This window comes from Phyllobates terribilis, unplaced genomic scaffold, assembly GCF_046119375.1.
Source record: "Phyllobates terribilis strain yellow unplaced genomic scaffold, ASM4611937v1 Scaffold_4__5_contigs__length_816908805, whole genome shotgun sequence".
Taxonomy (NCBI): Eukaryota; Metazoa; Chordata; class Amphibia; order Anura; family Dendrobatidae; genus Phyllobates; species Phyllobates terribilis.
The window spans coordinates 25292096-25311244 of record NW_027362764.1 but is presented as its reverse complement, the minus strand read 5'-3'; the positions used below and the strand labels follow the sequence as shown (position 1 = coordinate 25311244).

The 19149-nt window shown below is 44.5% G+C and overlaps 2 protein-coding genes across 2 annotated transcripts in view; both read right to left on the bottom strand.

Moving 5' to 3' along the window:
* Positions 1 to 17390, bottom strand: part of LOC141264829 (uncharacterized) — a 34782-nt gene extending 17392 nt beyond the window's left edge. The window contains exons 1-2 of the mRNA XM_073677183.1: positions 17091 to 17390; positions 10635 to 10732 (exon numbers count right to left, since the gene is read on the bottom strand). Coding sequence (XP_073533284.1) covers positions 10635 to 10698 — 64 coding nt within the window. The 5' untranslated portion in view covers positions 10699 to 10732; positions 17091 to 17390. The remainder of the gene's footprint in view (positions 1 to 10634; positions 10733 to 17090) is intronic.
* The window catches only part of LOC141264605 (uncharacterized), a 69741-nt gene continuing 61307 nt past the window's right edge, over positions 10716 to 19149 (bottom strand). The window contains exon 6 of the mRNA XM_073676883.1: positions 10716 to 10732. Within this exon, the coding sequence (XP_073532984.1) occupies positions 10716 to 10732 (17 nt within the window). The remainder of the gene's footprint in view (positions 10733 to 19149) is intronic.

Genomic DNA, 19149 nt, shown 5'->3' with positions numbered 1-19149 from the left:
TGTCAGACTTCATGGCGTTCCTACTGACATTGTTTCTGATAGGAGATCTCAGTTCGTGGCTCGTTTTTGGCGTGCCTTTTGTGACAGGTTGGGAGTTCATTTGTCGTTTTCATCTGGATATCATCCTGAGTCTAATGGCCAGACAGAAAGAAAGAACCAGGATGTTGAGCAGTTCTTGCGTTGTTTTGTGGCGGACAATCAAGAGGGGTGGTCTGAGTTTCTGCCACTTGCTGAATTTGCTGTTAACAACCATACATCCTCTTCTGCTGGGTGTTCGCATTTTTTTTGTTGTTCTGGGAGACATCCGTCTTTTGGGTCATTCTCCAAATTGGTATCGGCTGTGCCTGAGGAGGAGAGTTTTTCCGGTGATTTGGAGAGAGTTTGGACGGATGTGCGTGATAATCTTCAGGAGGCTAACAAAAAATCTAAGAGGTACTTTGATAGGAAACGGCAAGAGGTTTTGTTTGCTGTTGGTGACATGGTTTGGTTGTCCTCTAAGAATCTGCGATTGAGGATTCCTTCTAAAAAATTGGGTCCCAAGTTGGTAGGGCCCTTTAAGGTGCTTCAGATAGTTAACCAATCTGCTGTTAGGTTGGAGGTTCCTACCTCCTGGAAGATTAATCCGGTATTTCATGTTTCTCTGTTGAAAAGAGCTGACATGTCGGATGGTGACGCCTCTGCCACTGTTTCTCCGGTGGTGGAGGACGGGGAATATGAAATTTCCTGCATCCTAAATTCTAGACGGTATAGAGGGAGTTTGCAGTATCTCGTCGCTTGGAAGGGTTTCGGACCCGAGGATAACTCATGGGTGAGGGCGGATGATGTTTCTGCTTCCAGACTTGTCAGAGCGTTTCACAGGAGGTTTCCTGATAAGCCCGGGCCTAGGGAATCCGGAGGATCCTCTTAGAAGAGGGGGTACTGTTAGAACTCTCCTGTTAGGTTTTTTCTAGTTTGCTGGTCACATGACCATTTTTGCCTATTTAATCCGGCTCCGCCCTCCTGGCCTTGCTGGACTTCATTGTAATTTCTACTCTTGAGCTAGCTTGGTGCTCTGTTACTTTTCTCTGTCAGTTTTGCTAGGTCTTCGGACCTCTATGTTCTATGTTGTTTGTTTGTCTTAATTCTGCTACTATTTCTGCTAGGAGGTGTCCATCTTTCTCCCAGTCCCTAGTTCTTGTAGGGATCCCTTCCCTCACATCTATAGGTCTTCGTTCAGACTAGCCGAGGACTTTAGCGGGTCTGATCGCAGGATCAGGTTCCCCGTTACATCGTAGGGCACCAGCTTAGTTCTATTGTAGGGACAGATCTCCTGTCTTTCCTTAGTGCTTGTAGCAGATCATAACAGCATCCACCAAAAAGGGTCCGGCTCCGGGTGTCCCAAGGCCCAGGGGGGCGCGTCAGAACATTTTCATCACCTTTCATAATCACCAATGGGACAAAGCAGGGATGTCCTCTGTCCCCTCTCTTATACATCCTAGTGATGGAGCACCTGCTCTCATCAAATCGCCATAACCCCAATATTAGGTGGATTGAGGTGGGAGGCACAGAGTACAAATGCTCTCTATTTGCTGATGATGTCCTAGTATTTATTACTCAATCACATATATCCATCCATGCTGTTATGGCTGAAATAGATCACTTTGTTACATGGTCAAATTTTAAAATCAATGCAGCGAAGTCTGAGGCCCTCGATGTCTCCCTCCCCAAATCCATACAGGATTCCATCCAGTCCAACTTTCCCTTTGCCTGGCCCTCACAGGGTATCAAATACTTAGGAATTCCTATTCATAGATACCTCTCCCATCTATGTTATCTTAATTTTGGGCCCTTTATTGAACAACTCCTTACAGACCACGGTTGGCAAGTTAGAACTGTAAGATTCACTACGTGAACCACTGGTGTTTTGTGGAAAAGCACATGTACACTGTGTTCCAAATTATTATGCAAAAAGTGTTTAGGAGTGATAAGGGAAGAATTTGTTTGTCAGTTAAACTCATTGATGGTGATGTGTGTCAGGGCTCTTTATATCACTGTAAGCAATTGCAGACACCTGTGCTAATTAGTTTGGCAGGTGTGTCCAATGAAAGGCAAGACTATTTAAGAAGGCTGTCCCACATTATTAAGCAGCCTACATTTTCTGCCAAAATGGGAAAGAAAAAGGATGTGTCGGCTGCTGAGAAGCAACAAATTGTGGAGTGTTTAGGTCAAGGCATGACTACAATCAACATTGTGCGATGATCAGGATGAAGTGTCTTGGTAATCAAGAAGTATGTAGCTGATTCACAGTACACACGTGTGCGTGCTGATAAGGGCAAATTGAGGACTCTTTCCTACAGGCAATTACGTCAGGTTAAAAGAGCAGCGGCAAAAAAGCCTTGTCATAGCAGCAGACAAGTTTTTGAAGCTGCTGGTGCCTCCAACGTCCCCCGAACAACAAGATGCAGGGTCCTTCAGAGGTTTGCAGCTGTGCGTACGCCATCCTGTCAACCTCCTCTATCCACTGCACACAAGCAGAAATGGCTCCAGTGGGCCAAACAATACATGAAGACTGACTTCAAAACTGTTTTGCTCACGGATGAGTGCCGTGCAATGCTCGATGGTCCAGATGGATGGAGTGAAGGATGGCTGGTTGATGGACACCCCACGCAAACACGGCTACAGCGCCAACATGGAGGAGGTGGAGTAATGTTTCGGGCTGGAATCATGGGGAGAGAGATTGTCGGCCCCTTTAGGATCCCTGAAGGGGTAAAGATGAACTCCATAATGTATGTGGAGTTTCTCAAACAGCACTTCCTGCCATGGTTCAAGAAGAAGAACCGTGTATTCCACAGCAAGATCATTTTCATGCATGATAATGCACCGTCTCATGCTGCACATAACACATCTGCATCTCTGACTGATATGGGCATAAAAGGGGACAAACTTATGGTGTGACCCCCATGCTCCCCTGACCTCTACCCCATTCAGAACCTCTGGAGCATCATCAAAAGGAGTGTCTATGATGGCGGGAGGCAGTTCACATCTAAGCAACAGCTCTGGGAGGGTATTCTGTCCTCATGCAAAACAATTGAAGCAGAAACCATCCAAAACCTGACAAATTCAATGGACGAGAGAGTTCAGAAGCTCCTTTCGAACAAGGGGTCCTATGTGCAAATGTAACATCACCTAGAATAAAGTTTTGAGTTGAAAACTGTTTGATTTCAGTTTCTAATAACCTGCTAATGCTTATAATTTCAAAAATGACCATTTTTTTGGTCTTTATTAAAATAAAAAGGTTGATCGAAGAGTGTGGGGGATCTAAGAGTGTGGCAACCCAGTAGTCAGGATTACTTCGAATTCTGACAATCTGAGGGTCAAGTTGCAGGTAGTGCAGCAAGAAGGCACTTATGTGTCTTGCGCATCTCGGAGCCCCAAAATTATTTTCCGGGCTACATGCAGTTAAAAATTATTATTAATTTTAAATCTAGTGGAGCTTAGTATAGATGGCCTAATAGGATCAGTGCTGCACACTGCTACAAAGCCCAAATTATTTTCCAGCCAAGATACAGATAAACATGATTAGTAATTTTAAATCTGGTGGAGCTTAGTATAGATGGCCTAATAGAATCAGTACTACAAACTGCTACAAAGCCCAAATTATTTTCCAGCCAAGATACAGATAAACATGATTAGTAATTTGAAAGCTTAAAACGGTTGGTAGGGTGATTTTAACCAATCATCAAGCTTTTACTCTCCCCAGGATGACACAGGGGTAGAAAAGTCGTTTTGGATCCATGTTCATCTTTATGAACGTGAGTCTGTCTACATTATCAGTGGAGAGCCGCGTGCGCTTATCTGTCAGCACACCACCAGCAGCGCTGAACACACGTTCAGACAGAACGCTGGCTGCGGGGCATGACGAGATCTCCAAGGCGTAAGTGGCGAGCTCCGGCCATTTATCCAGATTGGAAGCCCAAAAAGAGCAAGGGTCCAGTGACACAGTCATGGCTTCAATGTTTACTTGGAGATACTCCTGTACCATCGTCTCTAGGCGTTGACTATGTGTCAGACTTCTTGTCTCCTGTGGCCTTGCAAAGGATGGGCTAAAAAAGTGGTGAAATGATTCCGCAAAATTGATGTTACCAGCAGATACTGTGGTTCTGTTACGGTTTGACTGCTGAACACTCGACGGTCCCAAGGTTGGCAAGTTGGAACTGTGAAATTCACTACGTGCACCACTGGTGTTTTGTGGAAAAGCACATGTAAGATTCTGCAACAGTCTCTTCTGATACTCCTGCATGCGTGCATCCCTTTCTATGGCAGGAATAATTTCTGCAAATTTACTTTTGTACCGGGGATCTAAGAGTGTGGCAACCCAGTAGTCAGGATTATTTCTAATTGTCACAATTCGAGGGTCATGTTGCAGGTAGTGCAGCAAGAAGGCACTCATGTGTGTTGCGCATCCAGGAGCATCAAGTCCCTGTTGTGTTGGTGGCGAGGTAACAATCATGCTTCCTTCCTCTGTCCTCTCCCCCCAACCTCGCACAACAGAAATGTGATCAAGGTCTCCCTCATCTGATGAGTCTTCCATCAGTTCGTCCTCCACTTCTTCCTGGGCTCCTGCACCTTCCTCACTAGTTTGGCTGCTAACATGCGCCCTGGTAAAACCATCTCCCCCACCCTCACATGCCTGCCGCCTTGGTGCTGCCGACCGTCTGGACCTTGCAGATGTTAGCCCTTCCGCATACAACTCCTCCTCCTCTACTTCCTCCACCTCCTCTTGTGCCACCACCTGACTCCGAATTCTGTTTAACATGTGCTTCAGCATGTTAATCACCGGAATAGTCATGCTGATAATGGCATCGTCAGCACCAAACATCTTCGTCGCCATTTCAAAACTGTGCAGAAGGGTGCATAGGTCCCTGCTCTGAGACCACTCCTCCAGCGTTATTTGCCCCACCTCTGGATCTCGTTGGCCCAGGCTATACGTCAGAACGTATTGCACCAGGGCTTGTCGGTGCTGCCACAGTCGCTGCAACATGTGCAGAGTTGAATTCCACCGGGTAGGCACATCGCATTTTAGCCGGTGAAGTGGCAGGCCCAACGACTTCTGTAGAGATGTAAGTCGCTGAGCTGCGGGATGCAAACGGCGGAAGTGAGCACACAGCGACCGTGCCCTCTGCAGAAGGCCATCTAGTCCGGGATAGTGGGCTAAAAATTCAACAGGTTCAACACGTGAGCCATACAAGGCACGTGTGTGACATTGCCCCGGCGAAGGGCCGCACCCAGGTTTGCAGCATTGTCGCACACGGCCTTCCCTGGTTTCAGGTCCAGTGGAGACAACCATTCATGAAATTGGTTCTCCAGAGCTGACCACAACTCCTCAGCTGTGTGACTCACATTTCCCAGACATTTCAAAGTAAAAACCGCCTGATGACGTTGAGCCCTACTGCCAGCATAGTAAGGAGGTGTGCAGGATCCCTTCTGCGCAGTTAGAAAGCTTGTGGCATGACCAGACAGGCTTTGGGTGCAGGTGGAGGACCGAGAGGAGGTTGAGGAGGCAGAAGCAGTGGAGGAACTTTGAGATAAAGAGGATTGACGCACAACTCGTGGGGACGGCAAGACTTGGACAGCAGCCCCTTGTCCTGCTGTCACCATAGTTACCCAGTGCCCAGTCAGCGACATGTAACGCCCCTGTCCATGTCTACTCGTCCAAGTGTCTGTGGTGAAATGCACCCTGTCACACACAGAGTTTCTCAAAGAAGCGGTGATGTTGTGTGCGACATGCTGGTGGAGCGCAGGCACACCTTTCTTTGAGAAGTAGTGCAGACTGCGCATCTGGTACTGGGGCACTGCGACGGACATAAGGTCTCGAAAATCCTCTGTGTCCACCAGGTGGAAAGGCAGCATTTCTGTAGACAAGAGCTTGCAGATGGTGAAATTCAACCTCTTAGCTTTCTCATGGCTAGGAGGAAATGGTCTTTTACTTGTCCACATCTGAGGGACCGAGGGCTGGCTGTTGTGCTTAGACGGGGTTGATAAGGGTGTCCCCGGCAAACTGCCGGTCTGTGAGGAAGATGCAGGCGTACATGTTAGGTTGTCTTGATCCAAAGGTGGTGCTATCGATGTCGGACAGCGCTCAACACCAGCTGGTGTTACCACCTCCAAAGAAAATGATGACCTGCCAATCACGCTGGCTGTTGCGGGTAAAGAGGTGGCAGGTCTGCGTCCCAAAACAGGTGTGACTGCTGTCCCCCCAGTCACAGAGGATGAAGAGGCCGCGGATGCACAAGATGTGGCAGACGGTGGTTGGCACGGCCGGCTAGGCCGCATTGTAGCACAGTGAGCTTCCCACTGCAACTTATGCTTCATGTCCATGTGCCGGTTCATGCATGAAGTACTCAAACTATGTATTTTTTGGACTCTACTTAGCTTTTGCTGACAAATGTTACAGATAACACGAGTTGGGTCATCTTTATCGATCTGAAAAAATGCCCAGGCTATGCAAGGCTTAGCACCCATGCGACTTGAAGAGCCACCACGACTTGTGGTGAGAGGCAGAGTTGTGTTTGAGGATGCAGTTGTTGACGTGCTTCCAGTACTACGTCTCTGTCCAGGAAGGCGCAACCTGACCTCGTCGTCACTAGCATCCTCCTCCACCTCCTCTGCTGACCTCATCGACTGGCTGACTGTGGGTTGACAGTAAGTGGGATCTCCAACCTCATCATCATCACCCTGTGCGTTATCACACCCGTCGTCCTCAGAGCCAACCTGTTCCTGCCCTGACAAAAAACTAAAGTTGTCGCTCCAATCAGGTATTTGAGTCTCATCATCGTCTTCCTCATTGTCTCCACCAACAGGAGTTACAGTTTGGGAATGAGGGTCTACATTATGGTCAGAACCTTCAGCGTCTGGTCCTGGATCCGACTCATAAAGATTCTGGGCATCAGTGCAGATCATTTCCTCGTCTGGATTCACAGAAGCGCTGGAGTCGACCTCTGATTCCCAGGCTATAGTATGAGTAAACAGCTCTGCAGACTCAACCATCTGTTCTACCTCATACTCAGACGGGCAGCTGGAGATTTGGGAGCTGTGAGGAAGCAAGTGCGATTGGGGTGACACCTTTGAGGACTGGAGTATTTGTGATGTTGAAGTTGATGTGGAGGAGAGCCCACTTAAAGGAGCACTTGATATCCGTTGAAGCACCTGCTGTTTTTGTGCCTCATCTGGAATTTGTAGCGATTGGCGTGGCCGTAAGAAAGGGATCTTATCACATTGTCCGCTAAAAGAAGTAGACATCTTAGTTTGGCTGGAAGATGGTCTTTCTTCTGCAGATGTTACTGTTGCTTTAACATCTACCCCACGGACACAACCTTTTTTCCCCTTCCCAACACGCCTATTCCCCTTTCCACCAGCAGCAGGCCTTTTTCCACTCATTTTGGTGGTTAACTAATTCACAACTCTGGAGTTGTTTGCACAAAAAAACAATGGATGGGAACCGAGCAGAGCTGAGTGGCCAAACTGTGGTATTAGGCCAAAACTATTGGCTGGGTTAGATGCAGAAAAAAATTATATTCAATTTGCAACCTGATGGAGGTCAGTATAGATGGACTAATAGACCAAGTCCCACACACTGCTAGAAGCCCAAATATTTTTTCAGAGCTAGATGCAGAAAAAAAATAGATTGAATTTGCAACCTGATGGAGGTCAGTATAGATGGACTAATAGAATGATGCTATGCCCAAAAGATTTTACTTCACTAGGTGCAGTAAAAAAATGTGTATTCTATACACAGGTGGTATATCTTGCAACACAGATAGGCTACTCCACTGACTAACACACTCTGCAATAGGCCAAAAAGGATTAGCTTTGCTAGATTCAGCCAAATGCTGTGAAAAAAACTTGCACAGCACTGGCACATACCTGCCTGGCAAAAACTGATAGGAACTGATGTAACCTAGTCCTGAAAAGGACTCCAATTACAATTAGTCTTTACTCCCACAATCTATCTATTTAAGAGCACAGACCTGCCTGATAAAAGTCGTAGGAAATGCTGTAACCTAGTCCTCAAAAGGACTGCAATCACAACTATTCCCTACTCCCAAGCTATCTGTAGATTTGTGCGAAAATTGGCTTGAAATTAACAAGGTATAGCGCACACAGCAACAGCGGTGCCGTCTAACACGCAGCTGCAGCAGTGAGAAAATGGTGGCGACGGGGAAAATGGCTTGGTCTTATAGGGCAAGGACATGTGACATACACTGCCAATCACACATGCCCTTGCTTGTGTGAAAAAAAGCACTTCGCTCCGTGTGTGCGCTGCTGATAGGCTGACAGATTGCACCTCCCCACTGCAAATGTGGGAAAGAGAAAAAAAAATGGAGATCTTCATTATTCCTGCAGAGATCCATCCCCTGCCCCTCCCCCCGCCCCGCTGTACACTCAAACTGCGGATTAACATTAATTTTCAGCATTACTGAGAAAAAATCCAGTTATGATTTTGGTGCACGAACAGTTATCGAACATAACCTCGAACAGCCGAATTTTTTTCAAATCGTTCGTGTTCGCCAAATGGCTCGAACACCGCCCAAAACAGCTCGAATTTGAGATTGGCGAATAGTTCGAGTCGAACAACGCTCATCTCTAGTTGGGACCATCAGTTGTGTTGTGCAGAAGTCTGGTGGATACACAGCTGATAGTCTTACAGAATAGACTGTTAGAATTTGTATTATGGCAAGAAAAAAGCAGCTAAGTAAAGAAAAACGAGTGGCCATCATTACTTTAAGAAATGAAGGTCAGTCAGTGCGAAAAATTGGGAAAACTTTGCAAGTGTCCTCAAGTGCAGTTGCAAAAAACCATCAAGCGCTACAAAGAAACTGGCTCCCATGAGGACCGCCCCAGGAAAGGAAGACCAAGAGTCACCTCTGCTTCTGAGGATAAGTTTATCCGAGTCACCAGCCTCAGAAATCGCAGATTAACAACAGCTCAGATTAGAGACCAGGTCAATGCCACACAGAGTTCTAGCAGCAGATACATCTCTACAACAACTGTTAAGAGGAGACTTTGTGCAGCAGGCCTTCATGGTAAAATAGCTGCTAGGAAACCACTGCTAAGGACAGGCAACAAGCAGAAGAGACTTGTTTGGGCTAAAGAACACAAGGAATGGACATTAGACCAGTGGAAATCTGTGCTTTGGTCTGATGAGTCCAAATTTGAGATCTTTGGTTCCAACCACCGTGTCTTTGTGCGACGCAGAAAAGGTGAACGGATGGACTCTACATGCCTGGTTCCCACCGTGAAGCATGGAGGAGGAGGTGTGATGGTGTGGGGGTGCTTTGCAGGTGACACTGTTGGGAATTTATTGAAAATTGAAGGCATACTGAACCAGCATGGCTACCACAGCATCTTGCAGCGGCATGCTATTCCATCCGGTTTGCGTTTAGTTGGACCATCATTTATTTTTCAACAGGACAATGACCCCAAACCCACCTCCAGGCTGTGTAAGGGCTATTTGACCAAGAAGGAGAATGATGGGGGGCTACGCCAGATGACCTGGCCTCCACAGTCACCAGACCTGAACCCAATCGAGATGGTTTGGGGTGAGCTGGACCGCAGAGTGAAGGCAAAAGGGCCAACAAGTGCTAAGCATCTCTGGGAACTCCTTCAAGATTGTTGGAAGACCATTTCCGGTGACGACCTTTTGAAGCTCATCAAAAGAATGCCAAGAGTGTGCAAAGCAGTCATCAAAGCAAAAGGTGGCTACTTTGAAGAACCTAGAATATAAGACATATTTTCAGTTGTTTCACACTTTTTTGTTAAGTTTATAATTCCACATGTGGTAATTCATAGTTTTGATGCCTTCAGTGTGAATGTACAATTTTCATAGTCATGAAAATACAGAAAAATCTTTAAATGAGAAGGTGTGTCCAAACTTTTGGTCTGTACTGTATCTCTCTGATTTAAGGGAATAAAAATTAAAATTTTGAAAATTACAAAATTTTCACCAAATTTCCATTTAATTTCACAAATAAATGCAAGTGATATCGAAGAAATTTTACCACAATCATGAAGTCCAATATGTCACCAAAAAACATTCTCAGAATCAGGGGGATCCGTTGAGGGTCCAGAGTAATTACCTCATAAAGTGACAGTGGTCAGAATTGTAAAAATTGGCCCGGTCATTAACGTGCAAACCACCCTGGGGGTAAAGGGGTTAATGGCCAGTGTGAACACGCTCCTATTTTGCATATGCACCAACTTATACTCCAGGGAATTTTTTTCCCGGTAAAATTTCAAGATATGTAGAAAACTCTGTTATTAACTGACTAAAGTGTCATTTACTTTGGGTAAATATAAAATCAATAATCAATTCTGCTAATGCTCATTCCAGATCATTGTCCATTACCGGGCGGTGACGGTGAGGAGCGGAGGGGCCGGAGAGCTGAGCAGTGGGGTAAATATAAGTTTATTAAGCTGTAGGGTCCGGAGAGACCCCAGAACATAATAAGGGACTTTCAGTTTGCAGACAATAACTTCTCAGTGAATGGAATTTCCCAGGAAATCTGTGGAGTTTGGTAAATTCAGACGTGTCCGGTCCGGTGAATGAGAATGTGGCTCGGCTTTATTTCGTGGTGACTCCTCACCGGGGCGGTTACCTGTAGGATCGTCCTCTCTGCATCGCACATCACTTTCTTCATTCTTCATTATGGCTTTCAGCATTAAGATTCTTCAAATCTTTACCCGGATTTCAGAGCTGTAAAAGAAATAATGGAAAACTTACAGCTGGAAGAAAACATCAGAGAAAGGAAGAAAAGTCACAAAAGGAAAAGTCACAGAATGAAGGAAAAGTCAGATGGAAAGTTCTAGATGAGCAGAGAAGATCAGTAAAGAGGAGCCATCAGCTCTTCTGACACGACGGTTTTCCTACATTTCCCATAATATTATTCTGGAGCGTCGCTCCTTATATCTCTACATTGCTCCGCTCCTCCATTATTCTTACCGATAATGTAGGTGTTCTTCATCATACTTCCTTACTAGTTACTTTCCAATATCTCATACATGAACTCTGAAGCCTTTATTCTGAAGGATTAGAAGGTGGAACAATTACCACAAAACCAGAGAAATCTCCCCTTAGTTGGTGGCCCTGATGGTGTGAAGGGTGGGCTCTCCTTCATACTATAGCCTGCTGGTGATCGCCGGATCTTTCTTATACAGGTCAGTTTATATTTTATTATCAATCCCCTTTAATGACTCTATCCAGACGAGGCGGGGGGTCTTATAAATTCCTGCAAATCCAACTGTGTCCATCCACTGATCAATATGTTATCAGTATAACATCTCCAGGTGCGGATCTTCTCAATGACCCTGGACATCTGGGCAACAAAGACAATCTCCTCTTCCAGCAACGCACATAGATGTCAGTGATAGTTGGAGCGACGTTTGTTCCCATTGCAGCCCCTCGTACCTGCAGATAGAAGCAACTGCCACACAGGAAACGATCAAGTCTCAGGAAGAACTTCAGTAAATTCAGCACAAACTGTTTGCGGTAGGATTATATTCATTGTCACAAGATCCCAAATTACTGGCAGCACCTCCTTCTCATGGTATCCGCCTGAGTACAAGGTGCCAAGTAATTCATGCTGCTCCAATGTGTCTCCAGTTCTTGAAGAACTTCGCTCTTCTGGTATATGACAGACACTCGTAGTCGAATCCTCTTTATTCCCGGTCCTGCCAGTGATTGGCTTTTCCCATTAGATTCCCTGCACCAGAGACAGTAGGCCTCTGGGGGATTTTCAGGTTTTTGTGGAATTTAAGGGAACGAATAAAAAGTCGCCACCCCTGGATCTTTTACCGATGTCAGGGCTTGACTCCAGGGCTCGATCCAGTGACTTCTGGCTGTGGGTCGGTTTCCCTCTCTGGTGGATCACAGCCTTTGTTGTCTCTGTCCAATTGCTGATAACGCTCTTGTCTTTGCTGTGTTGCTTCTGTGCAGATGTTTTCACTTCCTTATTTGGTTTCTTCTATCACATCTTGGGAAGGGCTATTTATATTCTCCTGGTACATGCAGTCTTTATATTCCAAATTAGATAGATGTTTGAAGTCCCAGCTCCCCAGTCAATGATTATCTTGCTGAGGTTTTCCCTATTGTTTCTCCTGCAGTTTGTTTGCATGTTCCCCATCCCAGCACTCTTCCCATTTTGTTACATTTAGAGCTTGAGGGTCTGCACGTATACCGAAGGTCTTTTTGGCTTTCTCTTTTTTTCTTCAGTCTTTCATGTACGACTGTGTGATCACGTCCTTTGTCCTATGTCTCACCCTCTGTGTGCACTACATTCAGTTGTGGTTTACACTCTATGTATAGTTCAGGGTGCAGTTAAGGACACTCAGGGTCCCATTGAGTGGGTTCTCATTGTGTAATTTTAGGGTGCTAACCTCCGCAGTCAGGCAGGGACAAGTCAGGGATTTTCCTAGTCTGTATATAAACCTGTGGTGTGTAGGTTTAACTTCTTGGGGGGAGTCTCACTGGACACGAGGGGGGTGGGGGGTGGGGGGGGAGGATCTCTCTCTGGACTCAGCATGGTCTCCAGCTGGACACAGGGGGTCTTTCTCTGGACACGGGGGGGGGGGGGGGGGGGTTTGGGGGTGTCTCTCTCAGCTGTTTGCTCTTAGACTACGTTCACACTACAGGTACATGTCACTGCTGTCTATTGTGTCAGACAGGGCGGTCACATTGTCAGTAAGTGCTCAGAGCCGCAGGATTTTGTGTCACTTGTCTTTTAGGTGTGGATATGAAACCGTCTGTGTCTCCATTGTTCCAACCAATGAGATAAATCCCCACATATGAAGATTCGGATGCAGCATAAAGAGCCTTAAAGAGACAGTGCACATAATTGCCAGGTATGGAGGAACTTATAAAGCAGCTGGTCCAGGCTAATACTATATTACAGCACCAAGTGCAAAAGAGCCGCGAAAGCCCAAAGTGAGAATAATCACCTGAGGGGAAACGCGGAAAGCTCACTGTTCCTTTATCTAAAGGGATAGACAGAGGTGTCAGGGTCCTGTATATATATACTGAGGTGTCAGTGTCCTGTATATATACTGAGGTGTCAGGGTCCTGTATATATACTGAGGTGTCAGGGTCCTGTATATATACTGAGGTGTCAGTGTCCTGTATATATATACTGAGGTGTCAGGGTCCTGTATATATACTGAGGTGTCAGGGTCCTGTATATATACTGAGGTGTCAGGGTCCTGTATATATACTGAGGTGTCAGGGTCCTGTATATATACTGAGGTGTCAGGGTCCTGTATATATATACTGAGGTGTCAGGGTCCTGTATATATATACTGAGGTGTCAGGGTCCTGTATATATACTGAGGTGTCAGGGTCCTGTATATATACTGAGATGTCAGTGTCCGGTATATATAATGAGATGTCAGGGTCCTGTATATATACTGAGGTGTCAGGGTCCTGTATATATACTGAGGTGTCAGGGTCCTGTATATATACTGAGGTGTCAGTGTCCTGTATATATACTGAGGTGTCAGTGTCCTGTATATATACTGAGGTGTCAGTGTCCTGTATATATACTGAGGTGTCGGGGTCCTGTATATATACTGAGGTGTCGGGGTCCTGTATATATACTGAGGTGTCGGGGTCCTGTATATATACTGAGGTGTCGGGGTCCTGTATATATACTGAGGTGTCAGGGTCCTGTATATATACTGAGGTGTCAGGGTCCTGTATATATACTGAGGTGTCAGGGTCCTGTGTATATACTGAGGTGTCAGGGTCCTGTATATATACTGAGGTGTCAGTGTCCTGTATATATATACTGAGGTGTCAGAGTCCTGTATATATACTGAGGTGTCAGGGTCCTGTATACTGAGGTGTCAGGGTCCTGTATATATACTGAGGTGTCAGTGTCCTGTATATATACTGAGGTGTCAGTGTCCAGTATATATATACTGAGGTGTCAGGGTCCTGTATATATATACTGAGGTGTCAGTGTCCTGTATATATATACTGAGGTGTCAGGGTCCTGTATATATACTGAGGTGTCAGGGTCCTGTATATATACTGAGGTGTCAGTGTCCAGTATATATATACTGAGGTGTCAGGGTTCTGTATATATACTGAGGTGTCAGGGTCCTGTATATATACTGAGGTGTCAGGGTCCTGTATATATACTGAGGTGTCAGGGTCCTGTATATATACTGAGATGTCAGGGTCCTGTATATATACTGAGGTGTCAGTGTCCAGTATATATACTGAGGTGTCAGGGTCCTGTATATATACTGAGGTGTCAGTGTCCTGTATATATACTGAGGTGTCAGGGTCCTGTATATATACTGAGGTGTCAGGGTCCTGTATATATACTGAGGTGTCAGGGTCCTGTATATATACTGAGGTGTCAGGGTCCTGTATATATACTGAGGTGTCAGTGTCCTGTGTATATACTGAGGTGTCAGTGTCCAGTATATATATACTGAGGTGTCAGTGTCCAGTATATATATACTGAGGTGTCAGGGTCCTGTATATATATACTGAGGTGTCAGGGTCCTGTATATATATACTGAGGTGTCAGTGTCCTGTATATATACTGAGGTGTCAGGGTCCTGTATATATACTGAGGTGTCAGTGTCCTGTATATATACTGAGGTGTCAGGGTCCTGTATATATACTGAGGTGTCAGGGTCCTGTATATATACTGAGATGTCAGGGTCCTGTATATATACTGAGATGTCAGGGTCCTGTATATATATACTGAGGTGTCAGTGTCCTGTATATATATATACTGAGGTGTCAGTGTCCTGTATATATACTGAGGTGTCAGTGTCCTGTATATATATACTGAGGTGTCAGTGTCCTGTATATATATACTGAGGTGTCAGTGTCCTGTATATATATACTGAGGTGTCAGTGTCCTGTATATATATACTGAGGTGTCAGGGTCCTGTATATATACTGAGGTGTCAGGGTCCTGTATATATACTGAGATGTCAGTGTCCTGTATATATACTGTGGTGTCAGTGTCCTGTATATATACTGAGATGTCAGGGTCCTGTATATATACTGAGGTGTCAGGGTCCTGTATATATACTGAGGTGTCAGGGTCCTGTATATATACTGAGGTGTCAGGGTCCTGTATATATACTGAGGTGTCAGGGTCCTGTATATATACTGAGGTGTCAGGGTCCTGTATATATACTGAGATGTCAGTGTCCTGTATATATACTGAGGTGTCAGTGTCCTGTATATATACTGTGGTGTCAGTGTCCTGTATATATACTGAGATGTCAGTGTCCTGTATATATACTGAGGTGTCAGGGTCCTGTATATATACTGAGGTGTCAGGGTCCTGTATATATACTGAGGTGTCAGGGTCCTGTATATATACTGAGGTGTCAGGGTCCTGTATAGATACTGAGGTGTCAGGGTCCTGTATATATATACTGAGGTGTCAGTGTCCTGTATATATACTGAGGTGTCTGTGTCCTGTATATATACTGAGGTGTCAGGGTCCTGTATATATATACTGAGGTGTCAGGGTCCTGTATATATACTGAGGTGTCAGTGTCCTGTATATATACTGAGGTGTCAGTGTCCTGTATATATACTGAGGTGTCAGGGTCCTGTATATATATACTGAGGTGTCAGTGTCCTGTATATATACTGAGGTGTCAGTGTCCTGTATATATACTGAGGTGTCAGGGTCCTGTATATATATACTGAGGTGTCAGGGTCTTGTATATATACTGAGGTAGAATCATAGAATCATAGAATGGTAGAGTTGGAAGGGACCTCCTGGGTCATCTGGTCCAACCCCCTGCTCAAAGCAGGATTCACTAGATCATCTCAGACAGATGTCTGTCCAGCCTCTGTTTGAAGACGTCCATTGAAGGGGAACTCACCACCTCTCGTGGCAGCCTGTTCCACTCATTAATCACCCTAACTGTCAAAAAGTTTTTTCTAATATCTAATCTGTGTCTCCTCCCATTTAGTTTCATCCCATTGCTTCTAGTCTTTCCTTGTGCAAATGAGAATAAAGATGATCCTTCTACAATGTGACAGCCCTTGACATATTTGTAGACAGCTATTAAGTCTCCTCTCAGTCTTCTTTTTTGCAGCTAAACATTCCCAAATCCTGCAACCGTTCCTCATAGGACATGGTTTGCAGACCAGTCACCATTCTGGTCGCTCTTCTCTGAACTTGCTCCAGTTTGTCTATGTCTTTTTTAAAATGTGGTGCCCAAAACTGTACACAGTATTCCAGATGAGGTCTGACCAAAGAGGAGTAAAGACTGATAATGACTTCACGTGATCTAGACTGTATGCTTCTGTTAATACATCCCAGAATTGTATTTGCCTTTTTTGCTGCTGCATCACACTGTTGACTCATGTTCAGTCTATGATCTATTAGTATACCTAAGTCTTTTTCACATGTACTGTTGCTTAGCTCTATTCCTCCCATTCTGTATATGCTTTTTTCATTTTTATTGCCCAGATGTAGTACTTTGCATTTTTCCCTGTTAAAAACCATTCTGTTGGTTGCTTCCCACTGCTCCAGTTTATTTAGGTCTTTTTGAATCCTCTCTCTCTCTTCTCTAGTATTAGCTATCCCTCCTAGCTTTGTGTCATCAGCAAATTTAATCAGCTTACCCTCAATTCCTTCATCTAAATCATTGATAAAGATGTTGAACAATACAGGTCCCAGGACGGAGCCCTGTGGTACCCCACTTGAGACATTCATCCAGCTGGATGTGAAGCCATTTACAACCACCCTTTGAGTCCGATCACTAAGCCAGTTATGAATCCACCTAACAGTTGCCTGGTCCATTGCATACTTGGTCATTTTTTCAATAAGGATGGTGTGAGATACTTTTTCAAATGCTTTGCTGAAGTCAAGATATACTATATCTACAGCATTTCCCTGATCCACCCAGTCAGTGATTCTGTCATAGAAGGAAATTAAGTTAGTCTGACATGACTTGTTAGTTACAAACCCATGCTGACTCTGGTTAATCACTTCATTCTTATCCATGTACTTACATACATGTTGTTTAATAATTTGTTCAAAGATCTTTCCTGGTATAGAAGTCAGACTCACCGGCCTATAGTTCCCTGGGTCCACCTTCTTCCCCTTTTTGAAGATAGGAACAACATTTGCTCTTCTCCAGTCTTCTGGGACTTCTCCTGTTCTCCAAGAATTTTCAAAGATTATGGAGAGTGGTTCTAAAATTTCTTCTACGATCTCCTTCAGTACTCTGGGGTGTAATTCATCTGGACCTGGAGACTTGAACTCATTTATGTTAGCTAAATATTCCCTCACAATCTTTCGGTTTACAGATAACTTGGATTCCTCTATTCCTTTAAAAGGACAGTGAAGATCAGTTGATGTTACATTTTCTTTCTGAGAGAAAACAGATGCAAAATAGGAATTAAAAAGTTTGGCCTTCTCAACATCCTCTCTTACCATTTCTCCATTTTCATCCTGTAAAAATCCTATAGCATCTTTGACTTTTCTTTTACTTTTGACATACCCCCAAAATCCATTTTTATTGCTTTTGACATCTCTTGCAAGCCTTAATTCATTGTCAGCTTTAGCTAACCTGATACGTGCCCTGCAGGATCTGCAGACTGCATTATAATCTTCTTTATATATGCCTCCCTCTTTCCATTTAATAAACATTTCTTTCTTTCTTTTTAGCATGTGTTTAAGTTCTGTGCTCATCCATCCTGGTTTCCTTAAATGCTTCCCATTCTTCCTACTTTTCGGGATTGTTAACGATTGTGCTTTGAGAATCTCATTTTTAAAAGGTGTCAGGGTCTTGTATATATGCTGAAGTGTCAGTGTCCTGTATATATACTGAGATGTCAGTGTCCTGTATATATACTGAGGTGTCAGGGTCCTGTATATATACTGAGGTGTCAGGGTCCTGTATATATATACTGAGGTGTCAGGGTCCTGTATATATATACTGAGGTGTCAGGGTCCTGTATATATATACTGAGGTGTCAGGGTCCTGTATATATATACTGAGGTGTCAGGGTCCTGTATATATACTGAGGTGTCAGTGTCCTGTATATATACTGAGGTGTCAGTGTCCTGTATATATACTGAGGTGTCAGTGTCCTGTATATATATACTGAGGTGTCAGTGTCCTGTATATATATACTGAGGTGTCAGTGTCCTGTATATATATACTGAGGTGTCAGTGTCCTGTATATATATACTGAGGTGTCAGTGTCCTGTATATATACTGAGGTGTCAGTGTCCTGTATATATACTGAGGTGTCAGGGTCCTGTATATATACTGAGGTGTCAGTGTCCTGTATATATACTGAGGTGTCAGGGTCCTGTATATATACTGAGGTGTCAGGGTCCTGTATATATACTGAGGTGTCAGGGTCCTGTATAGATATACTGAGGTGTCAGGGTCCTGTATAGATATACTGAGGTGTCAGTGTCCTGTATATATATACTGAGGTGTCAGGGTCCTGTATATATACTGAGGTGTCAGTGTCCTGTATATATACTGAGGTGTCAGTGTCCAGTATATATATACTGAGGTGTCAGGGTCCTGTATATATATACTGAGGTGTCAGGGTCCTGTATATATACTGAGGTGTCAGGGTCCTGTATATATACTGAGATGTCAGGGTCCTGTATATATACTGAGATGTCAGGGTCCTGTATATATACTGAGTTGTCAGGGTCCTGTATATATATACTGAGGTGTCAGTGTCCTGTATATATATACTGAGGTGTCAGTGTCCTGTATATATACTGAGGTGTCAGTGTCCTGTATATATATACTAAGGTGTCAGTGTCCTGTATATATATACTGAGGTGTAAGGGTCCTGTATATATACACTGAGATGTCAGTGTCCTGTATATATATACTGAGGTGTAAGGGTCCTGTATATATACACTGAGATGTCAGTGTCCTGTATATATATACTGAGGTGTCAGTGTCCTGTATATATACTGAGGTGTCAGTGTCCTGTATATATATACTAAGGTGTCAGTGTCCTGTATATATACTGAGGTGTCAGTGTCCTGTATATATACTGAGATGTCAGGGTCCTGTATATATACTGAGATGTCAGGGTCCTGTATATATACTGAGGTGTCAGTGTCCTGTATATATACTGAGGTGTCAGGG